We start from the raw sequence: 26,517 nt of genomic DNA, 5'->3' as shown, positions 1-26,517 counted from the left end.
GCAGTGCCGGGTGCGGCCAGGCGGGGCGAGGAGCTGCGGCTCGGAGCGGGGCGGGCGTTGGCTGGGATGGTGCTGTCCTTTGAGGGGAAGTTTGGGCTGGGACCGCGAGGAAGGCGGCTGTGGGGCTTCTGGTGCGTGGGGCGTTTGTGTCACCGAAATAACGAGCAGAGAAGTACGAGGGCTGCTCCGGAAGGAATGCCTCCTATTTTATGGTGTTGGCACACGGTGCTGGAGGTGGACGTCGGTGAAAGGGCAGCAGAGGTTGAACCTTCCCACCGGCACCCCATGCCATTTTGATGCTGCGGGATAGATGGGAGCAGAGTGTCCCTCTGTGGCAGAATGGCATTGGACATGGGAGTGCGTATGGAGTGAAGAGCTGGGTTTGAATTCCTCCATGCAAAAAAAGAAAGAAAAAATGGCAATCACTGATGCTTTTGAACTTTTACAGAGTGGATGTGAGCACAATGAGGGCTGGGCAGTGCTTTTCAGCGGTGGTGACTATAACTGTGTATCACCTCCCATGGCGCAGACTTCCACAAACTCAGGTGTGGCTCTTGTTCACCTGTTCACCCCTGGTGAAAATGCCCAGCATGAGTAGCTGAGAATTTGCTCTATCCAACAGTGTTATTGTGCTCTTTGTTGTAGTTTCCATGGAAATAAATAGAAGGCATGACTTCCTGAGCAACCTATGTAATTTCCTCTGTATACTATTCCCTAAGACCAGTCACTTTTAGTACCTCTGTGCCTGTTTGAGCATCAAGTGCTCACACTGGGTACTCAGGCACGTGGAACATCTGTGTGCTCCTTCTTCTCTAGGTTGGGTGTGGAAAGTCTTCTCTGTTTGTGGTGGGGCTCTGTGCAGCCCAGCAATGAGTACACACATCTAGTTCCGCATTCTTCTCAGCATTCAGGGGGCAGAGCTGGGAATCCCAGAAGCTTGGGCTGTGGGTTGTGACACAGGGTGTGGTGCACATGAAATATAAATGATGAGCAGGGCTGTCTGCTTGATCTCTCTGGAACAGGTCAGTCTCAAGGGGGTGTGGAGGGCTGCAGGCTTCTTGTGTTCCAGGCTGTGATGGGAGGGAGGGTGTGGGGGAGAGGGAATGCATGGGGAAGGGGCAGCTTACACCTTCTCTAAGACAGCTGCTTTGAGGACAGCTTGAGGACTGTGGCCAAGAAGGCCGATGGCATCCTGGCTTGGATAGGAATGGTGTGGTGAGCAGGACTAGGGAAGTCATCCTGCCCCTGTACTCGGCATTGGTGAGGCCTCACCTCAAGTACTATGTTCAGTTTTGGACACCTCCATACGGAAAGGACATGGAGGTGCTGGAGCAAGTCCAGAGAAGGTCAACAAGGCTGGTGAAGGGCTATGAGGAGAGACTGAAGGAACTGGGGCTGTTCAGTCTGGGGAAAAGGAGGCTGAGGGGAGACTTATTGCTCCCTTCCAGTTCGTGAAAGGTGATTGCAGCAGAGTGGGGTTGGTCTCTTCTCACTGGTGACAGGACAAGGGGAAATGGCCTCAAGTTGTGCCAGGGGAGATTTAGGTTGGATATCAGAAAAAGCTTTATAGAAAAGGTTATTAAGCACTGGAATAGACTGCCCAGGGAGGTGGTTGAGTCACCATTCCTGGATGTGTTTAAAAACTGTTTGGATGTGGTGCTCAGGGACGTGATTTAGCAGAGGGTTGTTAGAGTTAGGGTAGTATTGTCGGGTTGTGGTTGGACTTGATGATCTTTAAGGTCTTTTCCAACCTGAGCAATGCTATGTTTCCATGTGTGTAATCTGGTGAGGCAGCCTCATCCTGAGGACACAAGGTAAGTAAGTGTCTGGTGGTCTTTCTTTGAAGAACAACAAAGAGCTCTTTGTGATTTAATGCTTGAGTGATCAGTTGTACCAGGACCGTTTATTGGTGGAGACCAAGCTCAAAGCTGTTGGTGTTCCCAGAAGTGGAGCAAAGCCTTGTGTGTGTCCCATCAGGCAGGAACTGCCGCCCTCATAGCAGCCACCTGCAGCACCGCACTGCCTGGGATCTCCTCCTGTCCCGTGCTGCAGGGCTGTGCCAGCACTGTGCTGTTCAGCCCTGCCTGAGGAGGCTTTCTGGAGCATAAAAGCACCCTGGGCTGTGTTCTTGTGGACAGTGTTTGTGTGGGTGCAGTGTAAGCAGAACAGGTGAGTTTTTTCTCTGCTCCTTCCACAGCGGTAGCCATTTTTAAGATGCTCTCATGCCATCCTCTGTGCACACCTGATTGTTCTTCAGTTAACTTGCTCCTCACTCCCAAGTTTCTGTGTAGGTTTTAGAAGTGTAAGCAGGTGCTTGCAGCCAACAGGCTACACCCTTTGCTCTGCACTGGGAGGTGCTGTCTGTGCTTAATGCTGTGTGCTTTGCATTGCCTCGCCTTCCCCTGAGCACTGGGAACCTCGTGGGCTTTGTGTGGCCCTGAGGTCCTTTTGAGCGGTTGTTATCTGATGGCATGGCTGCTGCTGGTGTCACTGTACCTCCCACAGCATTGCAGCTCTTTTGAAAACGTACTTGTGAGGTTTGATCTCTGTTATTAGCAAGCTTTTAGGTCATATCCACCAAGACCTGTGCTGGGATTGGTAACTTGGGTGCCTGTTTACACTGAGTTGGGGGGGGGTTTAAAGTCAGCTGGAATCTTTCTCTGCTTTGCTCCAAAAGTGATTCAGTGTCTTTGAAAAGAGTCTGGAGAAAAATCATCTCTGCAGAAGTGAAGTGAATTTGGTGGCTGGAAGCAAATAGCTTCTGACATGGCTCTGCCTGAATGCTCTTAGGAAAGCTTGTCACCTTATCACAGCACAGAAGGACAGGCAGATACAATGGACCTCATGTTTTTGCTTTTAGCTGCTTTCTGCTGCCCTGTAAGTAGCAGGCTCATTCAGGAACTCCTTGTAAGCACCTGAGGATTTCTGACTGCCCCATGCAGATTGAGCTGCATGCAGTACAAAGTGATGCAGCAGGCTGAGCAGCACTGCCACGCTCCAAATTGCGTTTGCATGCAGAGGCAGCAGAAGACTTGCAGTGACAGCAGCAGAGACTGCAGCTTGAGGCCCCTCCTGCTGGGGGAAGGTGAACTGGATAAGATAGAAAAGCCCACCAGCAGCTCAGATATCACATACATTTAGTATTTCTATGGACTGTGAATTATTACATGATTTGGCTGAATATATGTAGTGCATTAAGTGGTATTTGTCTTTGCTAATAGCTGACATTTTATAGTACTAGTTTCTGTTAAATTCAAAGACTGGTGTAAGACTAGACTCGCAGTGGTTAATTGCTGAGAAGTGTAAAAGGTACCAAATTCTGTTCTCATGGTGTTTGCTGTTGTACTGAGGCTGAAACCACTTTGCTCAAGGACAAAGTTTGCAGACAGTTAATAAAAGTGGGTGTAAGGAAGTGTATTATCTCTCCTTCTGGAGTTGTTTTTAAGGCCGTGTGACTGCAGCACAATAGCTCTACTGGGAGCTTAGTGCACTTGTGCAGGTATTTGGGATTTTCCTCTTCTGTTTGACTGTACAGGACCAAATGCTTTCAATATTTCTCTGAAAAAGCCATGGAAATATTTCTGTAAAAGAATCAGTGAACATCAGAGTGACGTAAACTTGCACAAGTAATTTGCTAGATATGCAGGTTGTGAAGGAGTGAACTTTGCTTTCAAATAATTTGTTATTGCTGTCTTATTCCTAGCCACCCAGAGGAGAGACTGAAAGTGCTCGCCTGCCTGAGCCAGCTGAGGCAGACAGTGGACATCATGAAGGTAACAGCAGTGCTGTGTAGGCTCTGCTCTCAGCACTCTGCTGGCACCTGCAGCCCTGTCTCTCTCCTTGTCTCTTTCCTTCCTGCTCAATCCCAGCAGCTGCTGCTGCCACTGTGCTTTTCCCTTGCAGAGCTGCGAGTTCCAAGCCCTTCTTCTCAATAGCTGGTGGTCTGAAAACCACGTTAACCAGAACAATTGTTAAGATCAGCAGTTAAGAGCTTGATGTGGGCATCTGGCGGTTGTGGGAGACTGAATAAGAAGTGAGCTGCTGTTTGAAATGTGAGAAGCTCCCTTTTCACATCTTCCCCGCTTTATGTGCTTTGCTGCTTCAGCCTCTGGTCTGAGCTAACAGCTGGCTTTTCCCTTCTGCTGTTTGTGATGTCCAGCAGCTTCTCACAGCGGCGTCTGTTGGTTTAACCCGATCCCGGGCTGCCTGTCAGCACACATGGCTCTGTTGTCTGCATGTCTGCTGCAGCCCTGCCAGTTTGGTGGCAGGGAGGAGAGAGAAGAGAGAAAAGCCTTATTTGCCGCAGCATTTTACTGAGATACTTAAATTGTGAAATGGCTTCATCTTCTGTTTTGATGCAAGAATTAAATCTGCATTTCTCATCCTTAGCAAGCGCCTGTGGGTACTTGGGTGCCTTCTGAACTGTATATCCAGAGGTGATCAGGGAGTACTTCAGATTTCAGTTGTCTTGGGTTTTGGCTTATGTTCTATGAAAAAGGTTAGAACTATCATTTGCATTCCTTAAATCCAAAGTGAACAATCAAAAAAAACATGCAATGTCATACCAAACACTTAGTGGATACAAAGATTGTTCCTGTAAGAGAGGCTTGACATTGTTGGTGGGTGAGAAGCTCAATAAGGCCAGCAGTGTGCTTTCGCAGTCCAGAAAGCCAACTGCATCTCGGGCTTCATCAAAAGAAGTGTGGCCAGCGGGGCAAGGGAGGGGATTTTCCCCCTCTTCTCCACTCTTGTGAGGCCACACCTGCAGCTCTGCATCCAGTCCTGGGTCCCCAGCACAGGATATAGACCTTTTGGAAAGAGTGCAGAGGGGGTACAGAGATGCTCAGAGAGCTAAAGCACTTCTGCTATAGAGACAGGTTGAGGGAGCTGGAGGTGATCTGCTCGGAGAAGAGAGGGCTCGGGGGAGACATTACAGTAGCCTTCCAGCATTTAAAGGGAGCTACTGGAGAGATGGGAAGGGACCCTCTGTGAGAGAGAATAGTGACGGGATGAGGAATAACATCTTTGAACTAACAGAGGGGAGATCTAGATTAAATATTCGGAAGAAATTTTCACTCAGGGTAGGGAGGAGCTGGAGGAAGTTGCCCAGAGAAGCTGTGGAGGTGTTCATGGGCAGGTTGGATCCCTGGGCAGCCTGACGGTATGGGTTGGAAATAGATAGGCTTTAAGATCCCTTCCAAAGCAGGCCATTCTGATTCTGTGATCTCCAACATGCGTTGCAGTATCCTCCTTTAAGTGGAGTAGCAGATGTCATTGATAAAGACAGTGGTTTTCTCAAGTGTTAAGAATTGGAATTGAACAGGTACAGCTTCAGAAGGCAAGGCAATTCCAGACAGCCTCCAGAAGTGCACAACTCTGTCTTCTCTGATGCCATGCCTAAGTAACTCTCCAGGATAAATCTTGATTAAGATAGACAGGATATGCCAATTTTAAAGCTGAAATCAAACAATCATTTATACAGCCTGTCCCACCAAATCCCTGACCCTTCTCGATGTCCTTTACCTTAGCCCTGTTAACTTTCAAAGTCAAATAAACATTGATTGCATTATTGTTTGGCTTTTGTAGGTTTTTAATGATCCAGTTCATGGGCACATTGAGATGCACCCTCTTCTTGTTCGCATCATTGACACACCTCAGTTTCAGCGCCTGCGATACATTAAGCAACTGGGTGGCACTTACTTCGTTTTTCCTGGAGCCTCCCACAACCGCTTTGAACACTCCTTAGGGTAAGGTGGTGTAGCCTTGTATGCATGCCACTTTTGCATTTGAATGTCTCTGAGATTGGTTCCACAGATGTGCAGTGCCAGCATTTTTGTGACAGCTGCTGACTTGGCATTTGCTGTCATCTGAATCTTCCTGTGTGTGATTGTGGACTTTGTATACTAAAGACAGAAAAAGAAACCTGCGAGATGGATCAGTACTTTCTCCTCTTCTTTTTCTTCTGGTGAGAATAATGCCTATTAGAGACAGTGTTTTATGTTCTCCCTGGTCAAAATTTGAGTTTAAAAGCATAAAGCGAAGGGCGGTGAGTCTGTTATGAATGATATGTCAGACAGCTGCAATCCCCTTGGATTGCCCAGCACAGATGATTTTAGTTGTAATATTTGCATTTGTAGTTATGCAATCAGGGTCCAGTTGTCAGGCTGTTAGCGGCACTGTAAGTTAAAGAAACAGATTATGGACATAAGGATTTCCAGGGTGTTGCTAAATCATTCGCACTCCACAGAGAAGCTGATTAATGATACGTTTAAGCTTATTTTGAAGGTATATCCCAAGGTGCAGAGAAGTTAAATTGGGCAATGTTTTCATTCAGGTGATATGGCCAGCCTTGTGTTGCTTTTGTAGTGCTCAAATAGAGCATGGCTGGCCACTGCCCACTGTGAAACTAACAGAATGCAAAAGACCATTCCAAAAGATTTGCATTAGTGAGGTGAGCTTGAATTGACTGCATCTGATGAGCCTGGAAAAAAAGCAAAAACATGAGGAATGTAAACAAAATGTTCTGAAGAGGAGTTTGAAAACTCCAGTGGCAGCAGGAAATTTTTCTTCCAAGCAGTTCTGTTAATCCATACAATTAAACTTAGGACAGTTACTCTCAACTCATTTTGAAGATTTCTGCAGGGTTAAAATAGAGGAGGTGAACTTTGTGTATATTGGTAGAGTAGGAAAAAATAAAAGCAGACAGTAAAGTTGTGTCTCGTAAAAGATAGAATAGCATAGCTGAGTTGGAAGGGACCTTCACAGGCCACCTAGTCCAATGCCTGACCACCTCAGAGCTAATCAAAAGTTAAAGCAGGTAACCAGGGATTGTCCAAACTCCCCTTGAGCACGGCCAGGCACAGGCCATCCACACCTCACTAGGGGCCTGCTGACTGTCCTCACAGTAAGGGAATGTTTCCTAACGCCTGCTCTGACTCCCCCTTGACACAGCTCTGTGCTGTTCCTGTCCCTGGGGACAGCGCTAGTGACCGGCCACAGGCAGCTGCAGCCCCATTGCCAACGGCCCTCAGAGCTCTACCACAGAGCCAGCTCATCACCCAGTGCAGCACAGAGCCGTTTGTCACACAGTTGGACAATCTGTCAAAAGATGCCGGGAGGGACAGCAACAAAGGCCTCGCTGAAATCCAGAGAAACTGCCTCCACTGCCCCCCCTTCAACCACCGAGCAGGTGACCTTGTCATGGAAGGAGACCAAATTACAAGGCAGGACTTCCCCTTCATGAGCAGCTGCAGACTGTGCCTGATACCAGCTTTGTTCTTTAAGTGCCTTCAGTATCGCCCAGGACAGTCTTCTCCATCGCTTCTCCCTGGACTGACAGGTCTGGAGGGCCCTGCTCTTCCCTCGTGTCCTTCTGGTGGGTGGGTGTGATGGTGGCTGTCTTTGGCCACAGTCCTCACAACCCCAGTACCTTCGGTAAGTTGTTGGAGGGTCCCAGCAGTAACACCCCTGAGCTCCCTCAGCGCTCTGGGCTCACTCCTGGCAGGCCCTGCAGACTACTGAAACCTGCTCTTGCTTTAAGTGATGCAGGGATGCTAAATATCATCCCTGAAGTTAAATGGATAAAGGGAGTGAAATAATTATGATAAGCTGTTGTTAAAATAGGAATTTGAAAGAACAAAGTGCTTTTGTGGCTGCTGTGGAGTTCTGACTGGAAGTAGGAGGGTGATTGATAAGCTGTGATGCTTCAGGAAGCACACTGCCAGTAATATAGTGGGCTCACTTACACAGTGATGATGTTTTGTGTCTGTCCATTATGAAATAATGGAGCTGCTGATGCATCTCAGCCTCCTGTTGAGTAATGGGGCAGGGCTCAGTGAATCTGCTAGGGTGTTTGTTTTCCTGTAGACTTGTGAGGCAATATTAACTACGTGAAAAGAGAAATCTGTGAGGATTTCAAAATCAGAAGCTTTGCTTTAATTGAGAGGAGAGTTGAAACTGGAAATGAAACCGAAGTTTGATGGTAATTACATTACCAACATTAACTCATTGATTTACGGGAAGGAGAAGAATATAGGATCTGGTTAGTTAGCAGGATACCATATCAGGATGCTGTTCTTTCCAAATTTGGGCACAGTGTCTCATCTCCTTTCAAGTGTGTTACTGTTGACTAGAGCTCTATGACAGGAAATAATTTTCCTGTGATTATCTTTCAGGTTAGGGCTTGAGAATCTGTTGTGTGCTGTCTTTTAGATGAAGGCTGTGACTTAAAGCAGCAAAACAGAATAGGTGAACTGCTCTTTTTCTGTTCAAAATAAAATACTGTTGTATTCACTTCCAGTGTCTGTGGGTTTTTCTCTGCAACAGGGTGGGCTACCTTGCAGGATGTCTGGTTCGTGAACTGAAGGAGCGGCAGCCAGAGCTGGGTATAACCCAACGAGACATCCTCTGCGTGGAAATTGCTGGGCTTTGTCATGATTTGGGTGAGCAAGAATTGAAATGGCTTGTTTTTCTTTGAAAGCTGACCTGCAGGAAGAGATTGCTGTCAGGTCAGAATGAGAACTCTCTCAGGCTGCTCAGTGCATGGCCATGTTCTGGGAGAGGAGCTATCTATTGCTGTTTGGTCGGAGTACCTCTGTGGAGGCAAGTCCATTTGATGAGTACATAGCCACTTGTCAGTTTTTTTGTGTTGTCTTCTTATCGTGTTTTAGAGTTCTGTAGCTGCATTTTCCTCATGGATGATGTTAAGATCAAGTCAAATAGAAGAGAATCCAGATCTTTAGCTTGCTCAAGATATTTCTGCTGACAGCTGTGTCTGAGATAAACCTGTGTGATCTTTATTTTTAAGGTCATGGGCCATTTTCACACATGTTTGATGGAAGATTTATTCCACTTGCTCGTCAAGGTTTGAATTGGAAGGTAGGCATTTCAATACTAAAGTAAAATGAAAAAACTCACATTTTTATAGGGAAAATAATTTATCAGTTAAGATTGCCAGCACTTGTGAGCATGTCGTCATCATTTGGCCTTATTGAATCATTTTGATGGCATAATTAAAGTTGTATCAAGATCTTATAATGATTTTTCTTGTTCTCTTTAAATGTCTGGAGAATATCTACCCCCGTTAGTGTTGCTGTGAGCAGACACAGCCTCACTGGTGAAATGGAAAGAGGTGTGAGGAGAAGTAGGGGCAGCAGATGTTTGTTCCCCGGGGGTCAGTACTGCATCTAGTCTTGTTGAACATCTTCATCAGTGACCTGTATGAAGAGATAAAGTCCACCCTCAGCAAGTCTGCTGATGACACAGAGCTGGGAGGAGTGGCTGACACACCAGAAGGCCGTGCTGCCATTCAGCGAGAGCTGGGCAGACTGAGTTGGGTAGGGAGGAACCTGATGAGGTTCTACAGGGGCAAGTGTAGGATTCTGCACTGGGAGAGAAATCACCACATGTGCCAGTACAGGTTGGGGGCTGAGCAGCTGGAGGGCAGCTCTGCAGAGAAGGCCCTGGGCGTCCTGTGATAACAGATCGGCCTGAGCCAGCAGTGTGACTTGGTGGCCAAGAAGGCCAGTGGTACATTACGAAGAGTGTGGCCAGAAGGGTGAGGGAGGTGGTCCTGGGGAGGCCACATCTGGAGCACTGTGCCTAGTTCTGGGCTCCCCAGTTCAAAAATAACAGGGATCTCCTAGGGAGAACCCAGTGGAGGACCACAAAGATGATACAGGGCCTGGAGTGTCTCCTGTGTGAGGGAAGGCTGGGAGCCCTGGGGCTGTTCAGCCTGGGGAAGAGAAGGTTGAGAGGGGATCTGATCAATGCTTGTAAATGTGTGAAGAGTGGGAGGCAATTGGATGAGACCAGACTCTTTTCAGTAGTTTGTAGTGATAGGACAAGAGCAATTGCCAAAAATTGGAACATAGGAAGTTTCACACAAATATGTGGAAGAGCTTTGCTACGGAGCCCTGGCACAGGCTGTGCAGAGAGGTGCTGGAGTCTCCTCTGGAGATATCCAAACCCACCTGAACACTTTCCTTTGCAACCTGCTCCAGGGAACCTGCTTTAGGAGTTGTGATTGAGGAGCTCCAGAGGTGCCTTCCAACCCCTAGAATTCTGTGATCTCCCCCGATGTGAAAGTGCTCTTGAGCTTCTGTGTAGTACTTTGAGATACTTGTGTATGTGTGTCCTCTTGCAGATCTCTCATTGTATGACTGGAAAATTAAGTGGCTGGGTCTTGTCAGTACACACGGTCAGGTTCTGAAGAGGCAAAACTCGCTACAACTGTGCCCATCATTTTAAGAGTGATTCTTGATGCTGCACACAGAGTGGTTTCCTGTTTGGGTAGATAAAAAATGATCAGAAAATGAGCCAGGTGCTGCACTTGCGCATTGCTGGCAGCACACCAGGCAGTGCTGCTGTGTTAGGATAAAGCTGTGGCACTTCAGGAAGGACACTTCAACACGGTAATGTAATGTTTAGGTATCTTTTCTAAATTTTTCACAGCATGAAACTGCTTCTGTTGAAATGTTTGAGCACCTGATCACATCCAACAAACTGGAAGAAGTCATGGAATGGCATGGCCTCATCCTGGAGGAAGACATGGTCTTCATCAAGGAACAGATAGCAGGGCCTATAGATGAGACAGCTTGTGAGGAATCGGTGAGTTGCTGGACTGCTACTGTGGTTATTTGAACAAACATCTTAAATTTTTCTGAGAGTCAATTTTACTAAGTGAGTAGATAACTTTTCCCTCTCCTCTGTTTTATACTGTTTTTGGAGATTGTGTTTTTAATTGGCCAGGTGAAGAAAACGCGGAGATGGTTTATGTTAGCAAACCAGTACCAGATAACAGAGCTGCCAGATGGCAGAGGTGAGGCAGTGAGTCACCACAAAGAGTGGCCCCATGTGAGGAGTGCCAGAGCCTCAACAGCTTTGATGGCTGTAGCAAAACGTTTGGATGTATCCCAGTGACACAAACAGAGATGCAGGCATAAGAAATAAGGGATAAGAAATGCCTTGCTTCAAGAGGCAAGGAAGAAAAGAATCAGGTCCTCCCTCTTTTTCTTGCTCATGTCTTCTCATCAAAGATATCTGTCCACTTACTACTCCATCATTAGGACATCTGTCATGACAGTCTGGTCCTAATCAAAGTTTGCATGTTGTTCCAAACAAGTCACCCATAAATGTTAGCACCTATCCATTATTTTCTGTTGTATTAGCATGTAGTGCTACCACATACACTGTAACCCTCTGATGACAGAACATAGAGAACTCAGCATAACAGCTCAGTACAAGATCTTTGGGAAGGCAGTAGGGAAGTTTTACCCATTTGCAGTCATTTGAACACAAGTCTTGCTTCTGCTGCTTCTGATGTTCCTAGGCCAAGTTCATGCCTGTTTTCCAGCAGGATAACAGGAAAAGCAGCATTGTTTGTGATAGCTGCCAACCTTCTTGACATCTGTCCCGTCTTCTGCCTGCAGTCATCTGTGTTGTGCTGGTTGTAGCGGAGCAGGGGCTCTTCTGCTGATGAGCACCTGTGCTGTTATGCTGTCACCTCGCAGTCCTCCTGGTCCTGGCATAAACAACACCTTCTTCCATCTTACTGATGTCATCTGCACTCCTGATTATTGTCCCTGTAACAGCTCTTTGTTGTCAGCATGGGATGGTTTTATCCTTGATGTGCTCTCCTCCCGCTGTTCATGCACATTTCCCTTCTCCTTTGTATCCATGTTAATACTTCTGTAATGCTAATGTCAACATTTGAACCATACCTCTTAAGTAGTTTTCTCCCCAGAATTTCAAGGCAATGTTTATTTAACTGAAGAATCATTAAAGGTTCAAGAGAAGTTCACGTGCAATTTGTAGTTTATGTTCTGGCATTGATTTGCTGTTTGCCTCCTGGCTGAGTCACTCCTCAGTTGAGGGTTAAGAGTTCAAGTCAACTGCTTGAGCAGTCATTGTTTAACACACCTAAACAGTTGTTTTAAAAGTACACTATAATGTAGAGCTGATTGCAGAAGCCTGCGAGGGAGGGAGTGACTGTGGGTTTAATTCATTCCCCTCGGGGTTAAATAATTGCAGTGTCTTCCTCTACTCCTTGCTACAGATTGTTTGCACTTCAAAGCTGCGTGCTTTACTTTGATAGAATGGGGAATTAAATGCTTGTAGCGTGCGTGGATTTTGTTCTTTCTGGTGTTCTGGGAAGTCAGCTGCTGAAGTCATCAGCTTAAGTCCTTGCTCTGGGCTTGTAACGCACAGTGCAGCTTTTGAATCTCTTCGGTTGTCTTTGTGTTCTTTGTTACCTCGTTGTGAGATTTTTATCATAGGTAAAGTCAAAGTGCCTCAACAATTATTCTGCATGGGGTGCTCCAAAAGTAATGCCTCCAATTTCTGTGAAAACTACAACAGATACAAAGAGCACAATAACACTGTTTGACAGAGCAGACTTGCAGCTACGAAACACTATTTCTCGACATACCTGGCACTGTTAGCTGTGTATTTTTAGCAGTGATGAACAAGAGCTGTGTTCCGCACTTGTACAGATTTGCAGCAGCAGAGGTGACCCACTGTCGTTGTTGCCTGTGCTGAACTGCACTGCCCACCCCTCACTGTGCTCACACCCCTGTTCCATCTGTCTCTGACGCTGTGGGCCAACACCATAGAATAGGAGGCATTACTCTTACCATTGCTTGCATCGTTAAATTTCTTAATGTTCCTGATTTTTCTTCTTGGCTCTTCTGTCATTAGTGGCCCTACCGAGGACGACCAAAGGAGAAGAGTTTCCTATATGAGATAGTAGCAAACAAGAAAAACGGCATTGATGTGGACAAATGGGATTATTTTGCAAGGTACAGATCTTACAGCTTCTGCTTTTGTTCAGTCCCTACTGAAACAACACTGCTTTACTCACAACTGCGACCTCACTGTTAAGCACTCGCTGTGGAATATTTTCAGGGATTGCCACCACCTAGGGATCCAGAATAATTTTGATTATAGGCGCTTAATTAAATTCACTCGAGTTTGCGAAGCGGGAAACCAGAAGCATATCTGTGCCCGTGATAAGGTAAGCGGTGTGTGAGAGCTGGGGAGCATCTGCAGCAATGTGTCTGTGAGGTGTGTGAGCAGGGAGGAAGCAAATGATTGTTTTGTTTGATTGTTTTTGGCTCAGGAAGTTGGAAATTTGTATGATATGTTCCACACTCGGAATTGCCTGCACCGGCGAGCGTACCAGCATAAGGTTGGCAACATCATTGAAATAATGCAAGTATTGCAGTTCCTTTGTCTTGCACGTAATTTACTTTATTTATTTATTTATTTTTGAAAATGTAAATCCATTTGGAGTCTTCACCAAATCAGTGAGCTTTGACGTGCAATGAGAGCCACTTGGCTATGTAACCAAATTCTGCATGTTTTGGAGGTTTGAAATATGGGCCTGTTGGAGGGCCATGAGGATTTAGAGTGTGCAGCACCTCTGCTGGGGCTGTGGGACCTGGGCTGGTGTTTTCAAGAAAGAAAAAGCTCTGGGAGATCTCACTGTGGCCTTCCAGTAGCTAGACAGGCCCCCAGGGAAGCTGGAGAGGGAACTCTTCATCAGGGAGTGTTGTGATGGGACAGGGGATAACAGCTTTAAGCTGAAAGAGGGCAGATTTAGATATTTGGAAGAAATTCTTTATGCAGAGGCAGTGCAGCCCTGGCACTGCTGCCGAGAGCTGTGTGTGCCCCATCCCTGCAGGTGCCTGAAGCCATGGCTGGGTGTTCAGCAGCCTGAGCTGGAGAGCAGCCAGCCTGGAGCTGGAGGGGCTATGAAAAACAAAAAACAAAAACAAAATGTGGAGGGGACAGACAACTGCATCTTTCCATGTTAAATCCAATTAGAAGCAGATTACAAAAGCCCTGAAGGAGCTCTGGACTGAAACATTGTTATGCTGTTGTAAATGCTGACAACAGGAGCTGAATCTTTATCTGCAAGTTAGAGACAGCTTGGCTCAAACTGAGTGCTTATTGGAGCAAGATAACTCATATGGGGAAGTAATGAGCGGGGTTACCATGGCATGGCTGAGGCTTGTCTGTAAAGCTGCAGCAGGAATAGTTCAGGATCAGTTTGGTTGCCTCCCTATGTTTATAGTTCTCCTCTTGATACCTGTAGAAGTTTCCCAGTAACACCATTCTGTTTACTTTTCTTCAGAAATATCCCCAAATGTTTTTTAGTACAGATCTTGGCTGCCAAGTAACTGCTGTGTTTGGAAAGAGCAACACAGAGGATTGCGTGGAACAAGAAGTACTGGGGGCTTTGGAAGAACTTGTCCTTAGAAGATCTTTTTTCCACTGGAAAAAGATTTTGCACAAATTCGATGCTTTAACTTTACAAAATTTGGTGTTCACTCAGTTAATTGAGTCTGTAGGAGGATGTGGTCTTCTGAGGGTGTCATTGCAGCTGGCTGACTGTGTCAGTGTCTTGCAGGGTCCTGCAGCCATCTGAGCACTATTAAGCCCATAGTCCAAAGCACAACAAAGCAGACTTCCACCTTTCTTGAAGTAAAGTTAAGGTCTGATCTGAACCTATTTTCAGTAAATGGAAAAGGCTCTGTTCAAATGTGAAATGACAGCACTGAGATGGGATGTACTGCAGTGCAGCTGTGCTGCATGTTTAGGATACAATTTAATTTATCTTTATAATGTAACTAAAGTGTTTATTTTTTGACTCTTAAGTATCACCTAGAAACACGCTGTTTAATTCTCTCTTCTGGATCTAGGATTACAGAAGCCTTTCAAAAAGCAGACCGTTTTTTCAAATAGAAGGCTCTGAAGGAAAATTGTACCAGATCTCTACAGCAATGGAGGACATGGAAGCTTACACGAAGCTAACTGGTATGAGGTCTCAGAATTCCTTTTAAAGTCTAAGAGTACCTCTTAGAATAGCACTCTTTTTTTTGTTTGTTTGTACAGCTGTTGACACAGCAGATGCTTGCCCACGACTAGGACTCTTCAAGTACTGCTTTTGTGCACAGGTGGTGGTTTAGACCTGGAGCATCTCTGTGCAATTCATATCTTATTGGGAGAGCAAAACATTCTAGTTTAAATTAATTTCATGGAGAGGGAGGAACGCCAACTTCTGGTTTTCTGCTTGTGTTCAAAGCCAGGTTACTGTGTGGTCAAGCAGTCGTACCTGTGCCCTGGTTTTGTTGTATTTGTCACAGGTGGGGTGTGAGTTAGCTCAGAGCAATGCTACACATAACTACATCAGGGAGAGGAGCACTGCATGTGTGTTGCGTGAAACTAACCCTGAGACAGACTTTGAAGGACTTTGATAAGATCTAATATAATTTGCTTGAGGCACTGCAACCCTTCTTGCAAATGCAACAGAAGAAAACACTATGTAAATAAGTTTATTCCTGGAAGTTTCTAGTTTCTTAGACAAGATCTTGTAAATATAGTTCTTGTAGGGTAGATACTAGGAGCAGCAGTCCAGTTAAAGTCCTGGGGGGGAATTCCAGTATGATTACATAGTGAAACAAATGAGAAGTGACTTGTGATTGTTTCCTAGACAAATAGTCTGACTGCTGGCAGCCACTTCTCCAAGGTCTGGGTCAGCACTGTGAGGAGGAAGAATTTGGAGAAATTACTAAATTCCCAAAAACTGACTTGAGTTGTGTTTTCTGTCATGTAGTTCAGTCTTTCCATCGCTTCTTGTCTTGGTTTTGCCTGTCCCTCCTTGCCTTCTCTGCAAGGCACACCAGCACTCCTTGTTGGTGTTCAGTGCTGGCTTTGAGCAGCAGCAAGGGGAGCAGAGGCCAGTGAGGTCATGTCAAACCCTGCTGCACTGACGGGCTTGTGACTGGAGTGGCTGCAGGGCAGAGGATGCTTCAGTCCTTGCAGAACTGCAGCTTTGTGTATTTAGCCAGTAAACTAATTTCTTCATGTATTCTGTTTTCTTCTGTTATGTTTACAAGCTGCAGTGTTCCCAAGGGCTGGCAGCTCTTGCTGTTCCTGGGAGCTGCTGCTCACAAGAGTTTCCAAAACTTTCCTGAGTGGGACGGCAACTTTCCCAAGCCTCCACCATCGAGCCTTGGCTGGCCACCAGAGGGATTCAGGAATTCTTTCTTTGGTCTATGAGCAAGGTGCTGGAGGCGTTGATGCAGAAGGTCTGCTTGCTGTAATCTATGTTAAGCTGAGGATCTTCTGTTGGTGACCTTTCATCTGCCATAGTCATGTTCAGCCTGATTAAGACTAAATTTTGCATGGGTTGGGACCTATCCCAGGGACTGTGTGGTCTGTAGGAGCAGTTGTGCAGGAGCTGAGCACCAGGATCCTCTTCTAGCTGAGCTGTGACATCTGGTGAGCTCATGGCAAGGAAGGTGGTCTGTCCCCTGCATCTTACAGTCAGCAGCAGTGAGGAGCTGAGCGTCAATGCTGGGGTGTTCCTGATCCAGAGGGAGAATTGGTCAGAAGGGAGAAGGATGAGGGGAGTGTGTCAGTATCAGATGTAATGGTGGAAGGACCTGTGTTCTCATCCTAAACCAAGACACTTCCTTTCCTGCATCCATGGTTTCAACCTGGAGGATTCTATGAGGACAGTAGGCTTGTTTTCAGTAGTCCTTGGTGAGTGATGCCTCTGTGGAACTGTCCAACTGCCATTTGGATCTTTGCTGAAGGTCAACCTCTTGTGAGATTCTACAGCAGCAGGTTTTCCAGCTTCTCTCCATGATGGGTGAAGAGAACCACCTTTTGGTTTTGAATTTGTAGCCTTCTGATTTTGACAGCAAATCCTAATTTTTGTGATGGCGACACAGAAAGCAGTTCCTTGCTAGTACTTTACACACAGAAAGCAGTTCCTTGCTAATACTTTACACAATGTATGTGTTCATGGTTTTCCTGTTTTCCCTGGGTTATCTATCAAGCTGAAGAGACAGTCTGCTGTTCCTTGGAGTTTCGTGCTCCTATTAACCTTGGTAAAGGTGTTCTGGTCATCATGGTTGACAGCTTACCTAGATGTTTGGGGGGGGCTTCTTGCTGTGCTGGGGGGGGAGTGTTGCAGAGCTGTACCTAAAACACATCAAAGCTGCATGGCTGTTTCTGGCTGGGGAATGTGGATAGATGCACAGAGTGCAGCTGTGCTGGCTGTGTGACAGATGAGCAGCATCCCTTTGGTTTCGGGACAGCCAAAAGTAACCCTTCTGCTCTGAAGCCGTAGCAAAAGAAACCTGGGGATATCTGAGATCATATTGCAAGTGGCTTCTCAGTTGTCTGACCTACAGTCTTCAGCCATTCTCTCAAAGTGTGCATTTTTCCCAAATCTTTAGTTTTTCTTATTAGTTAAGCCTCTGTCCCTTTATGTGCGTTTTGCTGTCGTAATGGATTTTGACAGTTAACTGAAATCACTATAACTTTGGCAGATAATATCTACCTGGAAATTCTGCACTCAAGTCGTCCAGAACTGAGTGAGGCACGAGAAATTTTGCGTAAGATAGAACGGCGTGAATTACACAAGTTTTTAGGAGAAACTCAACCTGAAAAAATGAATGAAATTCCAAAGGTAATATCCGTCACTGGGAGATTCTGAATTCTGTCCTTCTAAGAATGTTCTCTAAGTTGCTGACTACCTTTTTTCCTCTTCCTGTTTTTTTTTGTTATTGATAGTGTTTTGTTTTCTTTTCTTTTTTTGAGAAGCTTAAACAATATTCCAAGAATCATAGAATCACAGAATGTCTTAGGTTGGAGGGCACCACTCATAATTTGTCTCCACTTGGATATTAAGCCATTGACCACAACCCTCTGTCTGTGACCATCCAACCAATTCCTTGTCCACCAAGTAGTCCAGCCTTCAAGTCCATCTCTGTCCAATTTAGAGATAAGGCCGTGTTGCAGGACCATGTCAGAGATCTTGCAGAAGTCCAGGTAGATGACATCAGCTGCCCAGTAGGGTCAGAAGTTCTCTCCCACCCATCCTTGTCTTTATGTTGCTGGGCTATGGAATATTTTACAGAAAACTGGGAAGAGTTTTATGTACAGACATGCCCTCATTGTACCCAGCTGGGTACCCCACTGGTCTGCACCATGTGGAGTTCACTCAAGAGGTTGGTGAGGAGTACTTGCTCTCAGTCTAAACCTAAACTTTTCCTAGGCTTCTGGAGTCACTGCAGGCTGCACATACAGCTCGTGGAGATCCCTCTCAGCAGACCCTGTCTTTGCAATGGACAAATCTGCTGCTTGCCAAATTCCTTTCCTTCTGGACCTGTCTGCTCTGTGCTCAAAGCTTTTCTCTCTGGAGCTCCTCTGCTGCTCCTAGGAAATCATCCTTCATCAAATCTTGCATCTTGCACTGCCCATCACTTAGCAGGCAATATTCTCTCTCCTGCCCAGCCACAGCCTTTTAAAGACAGCGCACACCTTTCCATAAATAAGAGTTCTCCACCACACCACGTATGCTCAGCATTAGCCCAGCCATTGGCAGGGAGTGTTCTCACCAGACAAGGCCCTTTGTGGATTTCTGCTTTGGAGGTGGAAGCAATCCCTTCTGAAGCTCCTCAAGGAGCTTGTTTTGTCTGCTTTTCTGTAGTGGTCAGTGATGTTACTGATCCTATCTGTTTCGTACGTTTTAGTGTTGTTTTTCTAGTACAAAAACTACTCGAGAGTGACATCCTGCAGCTGTCAATTGAGGGGGAAAAAAAAAAAAGTTCAGTAAAGATATTTAGTATTCAGCTTTGGGGAACTTAACTGCATAATGCATTTGTGCTAGCAAACAACTTGCTTGGACGTTCGTTCTTCTCTCGTTAAAATTTCTGTTCTCATGAAAAATTCTGGAAGGGTTTTCCTTGCTTCCTGCTGCCAGGTGTAAAGTTCTTTGGATCTTTGTAGTTTGTTAAGGTTGTTTTTGTTTTGTTTCTGAAATCTAACAGCAGGACTCTGGCTGTTTAAGGTATACAAGGGTTCTGACAGCTAGATTGCTGTAGGAAGTCTGTAGGGCTTGACCTGATGATTGAAAAATACAGACAGAGCTGTTTTCTTTTTCAGGATGAATATGATGACCTGCCAGGTGACATTGCTAACTCCAAGCCAGAAAAGGATCCTCCAGACGTGGAGCTGACTGCTGAAGACTTCATAGTTGATGTAACTATCCTTCCAGAGCAAGCTTAGCACTTATCCTGCTCATTGCGTTGTCCCACAGGCTGAAGGTGTGGGGAGGTGGACACTTCTCCCTGGCCACACAAATGATGGTCTACTAAACAGATGCTGACACTGTTATTTAAACTTCATTAAGTTTCATTAAGTAATCAGTTGCTAATTATTCTTTTATTTGATTACTCTCATTTACAGAAGTATTGTGCATATCTGCTTGTATTTATTGTCAGAAAATGAATGACAGACATTAACAAATGTCCTTTTTATTTGTTTTACATGTAAGGTTGTTAATATGGATTATGGAATGAAAGATCAGAACCCCATTGATAATGTTCTCTTCTACTGCAAGGCTGATCCTTCCAAGGCCATCAAGATCAGTAAAGAACAGGTAGTCTTTTATCCTCCTCAGCTTCACAACTGGCAGTGGGAGCCATCGCAGCGCTTCCTGGTGGTTCTTGCAGTGTTTGTGCATGAGGGTGGTAGAATCTGTGTCCTTCTGCGTGGGTGGTCTCAGAGGTCTTTTCCAACCATGGTGATCCTGTGGTTGGTTCTGTGTGAAGTCCTGATGGCCTCTACGTATGAACAGCCTTTAACTTGTTCTGAAGAAAATACAGTTTTGGGGTAAAACTCAAGGATTACAGGGAGATGGTTCTTATTGCTTTGTTTGTTTTGAGAATGAGCTCCAAGGACTCTAAATTCAAAGAAGGACTAAAGCTTATTTATTTGTGCTTTTTTTTTTCCAAAGGTTTCACGGCTTTTACCAGGGACCTTTTCAGAGCAGGTTATCCGGGTTTACTGCAAGCGTCAGGATCCGGATATTGTTTCAGCTGCAAAGCAGTATTTTGTTCAGTGGTGTATAAAGAGGAATTTCACCAAACCACAGGTAACAAATTTAGGTATTAGTTTCTAGAAATTCTTGCATTAAAAATACTGGAACTCAGGCCTTGTCTCTGGGGCAGAGCTGCTTCCAGTAACCCAGCTTCTGTTTTTCTTGTAGTCCATATCTGGTCATGCTCTGGTTTCACTGAAGTGCTCAGATTTTCGCTGATTTAACTCAAGTGATTGGAAAAGTCACGTTTATTTAAAAATAGTTAACGTCCACGCAGGCACTCACTAATGCAGGTTTCCTCATACAAAGGCTTAAAATGCCACAGGGATTGAAAGATCCTGAGAAGTGATCGGATTGGTTCTTCCTATTGCTTTGCCTCTTTTTCTTCCCTGCTCACCAGCTGTTCCATCACTGCTCCCACTGGATATCCACAGTCAGTCTGTTGAGTCTGAGAGTGCAGAATCCCCAGGGCAACACGATTGCAAGCCTCTACTCTTAAGGCAACTAATGTGCAGGCTGAGTGCTTGGAAGGCCTCACCTGTGCTGTGTCCCTTTCCTGTCATGTCTCAGACATACAAGTTTCCAGCTGTGAGGCAGGAGGGGAGGCACATTACAGCTCACCTAAGTTTTGTTTTGCACTGGGGACGGTGTCAATTAAAAGGGAAAACCTAAAGCAGAACCTGGGTCCATATGCCTTGCCTCGTGTTCCTCCTGCCAAAAGTGATGGAGAAGCCTGTAACAACTCTGACTGTAAACTAATGATTCATGATTTAGCTTCCCCACTGTATCTCCTTTGCAGAAAGGTGGATGTCTTTTTCTAATAAAATTACTGTGTTGATGCTTCCAGCATTATCCTTCATTGTGAGGATTCAGTTATGACATTATCAAGCATGTTTTTTTCACTAGAATACGTAATATGGAGCCATTCCACTGTGTGTGTGAGGGATCAGGCTGGAAGCCTGAACAGGATTAGTAGATGAGCTGGCAAATCTGTGGCTGAATTTCTCTCCCAATTATTCACATTGGTTTCTGTCTAATTGTCACCCCGTGGGAAGGAACAGCCTTTCTTTGTTTCCATGTTTGTTTGGTTTTCTTTTTTTCAGGTATTTTCCTTTCTCTGGGATCAAATCTTAAAGTAAAATCTGCAAGTTGCTTCAAAAGTGCAGCATAAACACTTTGTTCTGTGGACCTCACATTTCTCCTTTTCGTTGCATATGTTAACATCCCTGACTTTGCATCTTCTTTCCTAGATACACCTGCAAATGTCATTCAAGGAAAGAGCTCTGTTCTCTAAAATGGAAGATCAGGCTGTAGATCAGTGTTTTCCTGCGCTAAAGCAGCAACTAGAGGCATGAACAGTTTTGTTTCAGGGTTTGTTCGTACATGATAATGCCTGCATCCATCTTATGAGAGCATTTACTTTCTGAAGGGCATTTTGCAAAGGAATCACGTAACAGGCTGCCTTCGTAGCCTGCAGAGCACAGCAGTTCAGGGGTGTCCATCTGACTGCACTATGGCAGTCCCAGCTTATTTCTGCTTGTCCTGCCCTGCCCTTGCAGTGTTTGATCATGAGATTAACATACGTGTCTGACAAGTGTGAGCACAAAGCCTGGGTCATACCAGCTACTGTACTGATGCACCTTAAGGTAGTGAAGGGACCTCCAAGCAACTGCACTTGGCAGGTGCTAAGCAAAGCTTTTTTAAGCTTTTTTTTTTTTTCTAAGCTTTTAATGTGAGGCTGGAGAATTCAGAGCAAAAACTTACAGTAATGTTATAGAAACTTACAATAATGTTTCCAAGTTGTGTACCAGTGCCCATAATAGAAGCCTCTTGAGCTTCCTGAATTTGCTGCTGTCAATTTAGGAAGAGGTTAGGTACGAATAGTGAAGGTTTCTCACATAAGTGGGGAATTGTTTCTCCCCACCCATTTCTACCACTTACTGACAGCAGTTTCCATCTCTGCAGTGCAGTGTTTTCCATACGCACTGATGTGCAGTGCCTGAGGGACCTTGTGTTTATTTGTGCTAAGTCTGGTAGCCAGCTGCTTTTCCCTGCTTTAGCACAGAGGTGAAAATGAACACATTGTCATGAATGCTCTCTGACTTTCAATAACAGGATGGTGATGTGGTTGCCCCTCATCTAACTCCACTGAAACAAAGCTGGAATAAGAGAAGCAGGGATGAACACACGACAGCTTCAGAACCCAGCTGCAAGCAGAAGCTTTCTTTCAATAAGTAACGTGTCTCCTTTTGCACTGTTCACCCACCTCCTTCAGAAGATGGGCAGCTCTGAGCAGCAGCGCTTTTAAAATGCAATCCAATGAACTGTAGTAAAAAAAAAAAAAAGGAGCAGTGGGGCAGTGCATTTTACAATATCATATGCTTTTATGTGGGCACTTAAACTAAGTGCTTATTTGGATTGAACTGCTACAAAGCTAACAGATAACCTGTTACAGCAAAGCAAGCTCAGTTCTCGTTTATTTTTGAATGTATTGGTGCTGTTGTAGCAAGAGGAACTTCATTTAAAAAAACCATTCATCATAATGGCCAGAAGTGCAGTAGATTTGATACTGCTTGTCCTGATCCCTTCTGAAGGCAATTGCAGCGTTGCTAGAGCTGGTGGAAAAACTTGCTCTCTTTTAATCTTTATTATTCCACCACCTCTTGTTTTCCGTAATGATCTTTTTATTAAAGATGACTGTTCTGGTGTTCTGAAAGCTGATGGGGAAACAGGCCTCTTGCTACGAAAGTGACCACACAACTTTTATTGAAGTAGCACTGCCCTGCAGTGACACACAGCGTTTTACTGTTTTTATAGCATATTTTTGATATATTGAATGTAACTTTTTTTTTTTTTTAACTGCTACACTGAACTGCAGAAACTCCTCAAAAGCTCTGTGGTCGGGATGCTTGCAGGAAAGCAGAGCTACATGCCTGGTTCTCAGCGTAGTGGTGGGCCCAGCAGGTGGCTCTGCTTTTCCTTGCACCCAGCACAGCTGTTTCTGCATTTCACTGCACTGGGTGGTCAGGCTCTTCAGGAATCCTTCCATGATTGCAAACCATCCCTGTTTTTCTGGCTTGATGGTTGCTGTTCTGGTGTATTTTTTATCTCCCTTATAGCCAATAAGGGTTCTTACAATCTCCCCTATGGGCAGTACTAGTGTGAGCGTTCCTAGGTGTCTGTCCCATCAAAAAGCAAACAAGGAAGACTTTTTCCCTGTTATACTCAGGTCTAAGGTGTTCTCTTTGAAGGCTGCTTTCGTTAAATGAAGTTAATTAATAGAAACCCACCCTCAAAACTACTAAGTAAAGCATTCTCACCCTCAAAAATACAAAGTAAAGTGTTCTTTAATGCTCAGAAATTGGAAGAGAGCTTTGGATTTTTGTATCTGAAGCGAGAGTATAGAAGCTCGGCATTCAGTCTTGACAGCCAAGCTTTTGAAACTAACACAAGAGGTTGCTGTGTAAGAAGGTGGTGTCACTCTTTTCCTGTCTGATTGTTTCTTTGGGCTGGAAGCTGATGGCTGTGACATAAGAGGAGGTATTCACCTGCTTTGCAGATGTGGTCTGATACAGCCAGTTGTTGTTCTGCGCTCAGCTGCTTGTGAACCTGAGTTTAATGGTGATGCAGCACCGCCTCTGCTGTTCCTGTTAACAATATTTCACACCTGCAGTGTACCAGCTTACTGCTGGAAGGTGGAGGGACCTTTATAGAAGCTTTTGGAGTACTTGTTTTATGGTTCAAGGAATTATATTATAGAGTGAAGGCATTTATCCCCATTATCCACGTGAAATCAAGTACTGTTCCAGACTAATGTAATTCTGTCACTGTTCCTTGTGTCTGTTTTGATGCTGTTATAAAAGGTGCACTTTATATTTGGGAAAAGCTTTCTGCTCAAAATTAAGCAAAAAAACTTTGTACTTAGAACTTAACATCTGGTAGAGTTGAGACTCTTTTCTTTTTCTCAGACGTAATCTGAGCCTTTCTGTGCTAAAAAAATAAATTAATAAACAATGATTTTAATATTCTTGCAGTGAATTGCAGTGCGTGAACTTTGTTAAAAACAGTAGTCTCACTGTGCGGGGCTAAACAGCCAAATGAACTTCTGAAGGTCTCTAGAAATGATTTGGGCGAGTTAGGAGGATTAAAGTCCTTTTGCATTTTGGTCATTGTGTGCAGGTGGAGCTGATGGGTGAAACTCCGTGCTGCTGGATTCAAAAACTCAGACCTCTCCTTCCCCGTGCTTCACACTGCCCTGCTTGAAGTGGGGGCTGCTGGGGGCTGCCAGGGATGCCTCAGTGTGGTCAGGGACGAGGCTGCTGCTGCAGGGCATTGCAAAGGGAGGGCTGCAGAAGGCAGGTGGGCAGCCCAGGGAGAGCACAGAGCTGGTGCACCCTGCGGCTGGAGGAGAAATGCAGGAAGGCCCAGCCCTGATGGGAGAGGTGTAAAGCAGGAGTTAGGCAAACCAACTGGTTGCTGGACCTGGTGCTCACTGATGCAGGTGAGCTCATTAAAGAAGTTCGTATTAGAGTTGTCCTGGGCTGTCATGAAGCAGCTTCATCTGCAGATAATACAAAGCTGAGATGCCTGTGGCCCCTTTGTTCCCCGGCTGATCTGCTTGAAGCTGGGACAATGACAACCATCTTCATGTCAGGATGGTTCATGCCTGGAGTCAGTAGTGGGTTCAGGCCTGTATCACTGCCTCATTAATGATCTGGGTGATGGGGCTCAGCGTGCCCTCAGCAAGTGTGTGGGAGGAGCAGCTGATGCAGCTGAAGGCCGTGCAGCCATCCAGAGGGACCTGGGCAGACTGGGGAAATGGATGATGGGCAGCTCATGGATTTTAACAAGGGGAGATGCGTAGTCCTGCCTCCAGGGAGGAACAACAGGAGTACCAGGGCATGCAGGGAGCGCCCGTCTGGAAAGCCACTGCAGAAAAGGCCCTGGTGAGGCCACAGTGTCCAGGTGTGGGCTCCCCAGTAACACAGAACTGTGTCCAGGTGTGGGCTCCCCAGCAACACAGAACTGGACCCAGGGAACAGCCACCAAGCTGCTGGGAGGGTGGGAGCATCTTTCCTACGAGGAGAGTGCTGGGATGGCCTTCCTGCTAAAGAGAAGGCTCCAGGGGATCGTATCGCTGTCAGTAATTTGTGAAACATCTGAAATTGGTGGTAGAGCAGTTGCTTCTATTTCCTTTTGAGAGATGAATTAGAAACTCAGTCTGGGATCCTGCTGTAAGGAAAGGACAAGAGCAGGGAGAAGGTTGCTGGTCAGCAGCCAGACTGCAGGTGCTGTGTGGTGTCTCTGCCCACTGCTGCACACCGTGAACCAGAAGCACAAGGATCAAGAACTAAGGCTTTGAACTGTTGAAGGCAAACATGCCCTTTGAAAAGGTCTATCAGAACATTTACGGCCGTCCCCATCTCCTCTATTATTAAGGCCTATTTCATTTGGACTTCCATCCCTCCCAGCAACACTTTCTGAGACTGGTTCATGTGCACAGCTGCCATACCTTGCTGCCTGCAGGATCTGGAGCAGGTGAGTCAGGGGGATCAAAGGGCGGTTGCACTTTGGTCATTCTGTGTGGGTGGAGCTGGTGGGTGAAATTTTCCATGCTGTTGGGTTCAAAAATTCACAGAATTTTTGCACTTTCTGTTGGAATACTGTGACACTACGCAGCTTCCCTCACCCACCCTCCCAGCAGACTTAAAGCAGTCGCAGTTGGCCATTGCCCCGAGCTCCTGGGGAAAGGTGGGCAAGGAGATGGTCAGCCCCTCCAAAGAGAAGGGACACAGAGCAACTGGAGCCGGCGCTCTCTGCAGGACATTCCATGGCCGAGCCCAGCCAGGACCAGTCCTGCTTGATGCAAGCAGAACCAGATGGCACTGACTGGGGTTCTGCTGAGAGATGCCTTAACGTCCCCATGGTGCCCACGTGTCATGGTGGCGGTGACCTCCCAGTGTGGATGTCCAGAGCTTTCCCTGCACAGGAGAACATGAAGCATGAGGCCACTGTGAGCTGAACTATGGGTGGACCTTGGGGCAGGGCAAGGAGGGGCCTCGGGCTTCTTGGGTACGTTTGTAAGGTCTGTGTAATGTCTGTGTGGAGGAGATAAACAGCTCTGCAGGACCAGGCCAAGCACAGGCAGCTGGAGCCGCAGAACGTCCTGCAGAACTTGGAAAAAAGCAGTTGTTGCCACCAAGCCCCAGCACCTTTTAGCTCTGCTAAAATTCATCACTTGGACATGAGCCCATCAGAGCAACAGGGAGTTTTAAGCAGTGGGCTGTTTTATTTCACAGAATCACAGAATCACAGAATTGTAGAGGTTGGAAGGGACCTCTAGAGATCATCGAGACCAACCCCCCTGCCAAAGCAGGTTCCCTACACCAGGTCGCACAGGTAGGCGTCCAGGCGAGACTTGAATATCTCCAGAGAAGGAGACTCCACAACCTCCCTGGGCAGCCTGTTCCAGTGCTCCGTCACCCTCACCGTGAAGAAGTTCTTACGCACATTCGTGCGAACTTCCTGTGCTGCAGCTTATGTCCGTTTCCCCTCGTCCTGTCTCCATGTACCACTGAAAAGAGACTGGCCTCACCGCTATGGCCGCCACACCTCAGATA

General features: G+C 45.9%; 1 protein-coding gene across 1 annotated transcript; it reads left to right on the top strand.

Annotated features, from left to right (window-relative positions):
* Window positions 1–1,008: 1,008 nt before the first annotated feature.
* On the top strand, window positions 1,009–22,226 carry SAMHD1 (SAM and HD domain containing deoxynucleoside triphosphate triphosphohydrolase 1; the record flags this gene model as incomplete). Its single annotated transcript, XM_031556591.1, is given in 16 exon segments — window positions 1,009–1,022; window positions 3,704–3,773; window positions 5,587–5,747; window positions 8,326–8,441; window positions 8,807–8,877; window positions 10,453–10,608; window positions 12,697–12,797; window positions 12,904–13,012; window positions 13,118–13,209; window positions 14,703–14,728; window positions 14,731–14,817; window positions 17,343–17,482; window positions 18,961–19,056; window positions 19,352–19,456; window positions 19,814–19,951; window positions 22,013–22,226. Coding segments are annotated over 16 exon segments (1,605 nt in total), but the record flags the coding sequence as incomplete, so codon positions are not given.
* Between the last annotated feature and the right edge of the window lie 4,291 nt (window positions 22,227–26,517).

Source organism: Meleagris gallopavo, chromosome 22, assembly GCF_000146605.3.
Source record: "Meleagris gallopavo isolate NT-WF06-2002-E0010 breed Aviagen turkey brand Nicholas breeding stock chromosome 22, Turkey_5.1, whole genome shotgun sequence".
In the NCBI taxonomy this organism is placed as follows: Eukaryota; Metazoa; Chordata; class Aves; order Galliformes; family Phasianidae; genus Meleagris; species Meleagris gallopavo.
This window is presented reverse-complemented; position numbering and strand designations above follow the sequence as displayed.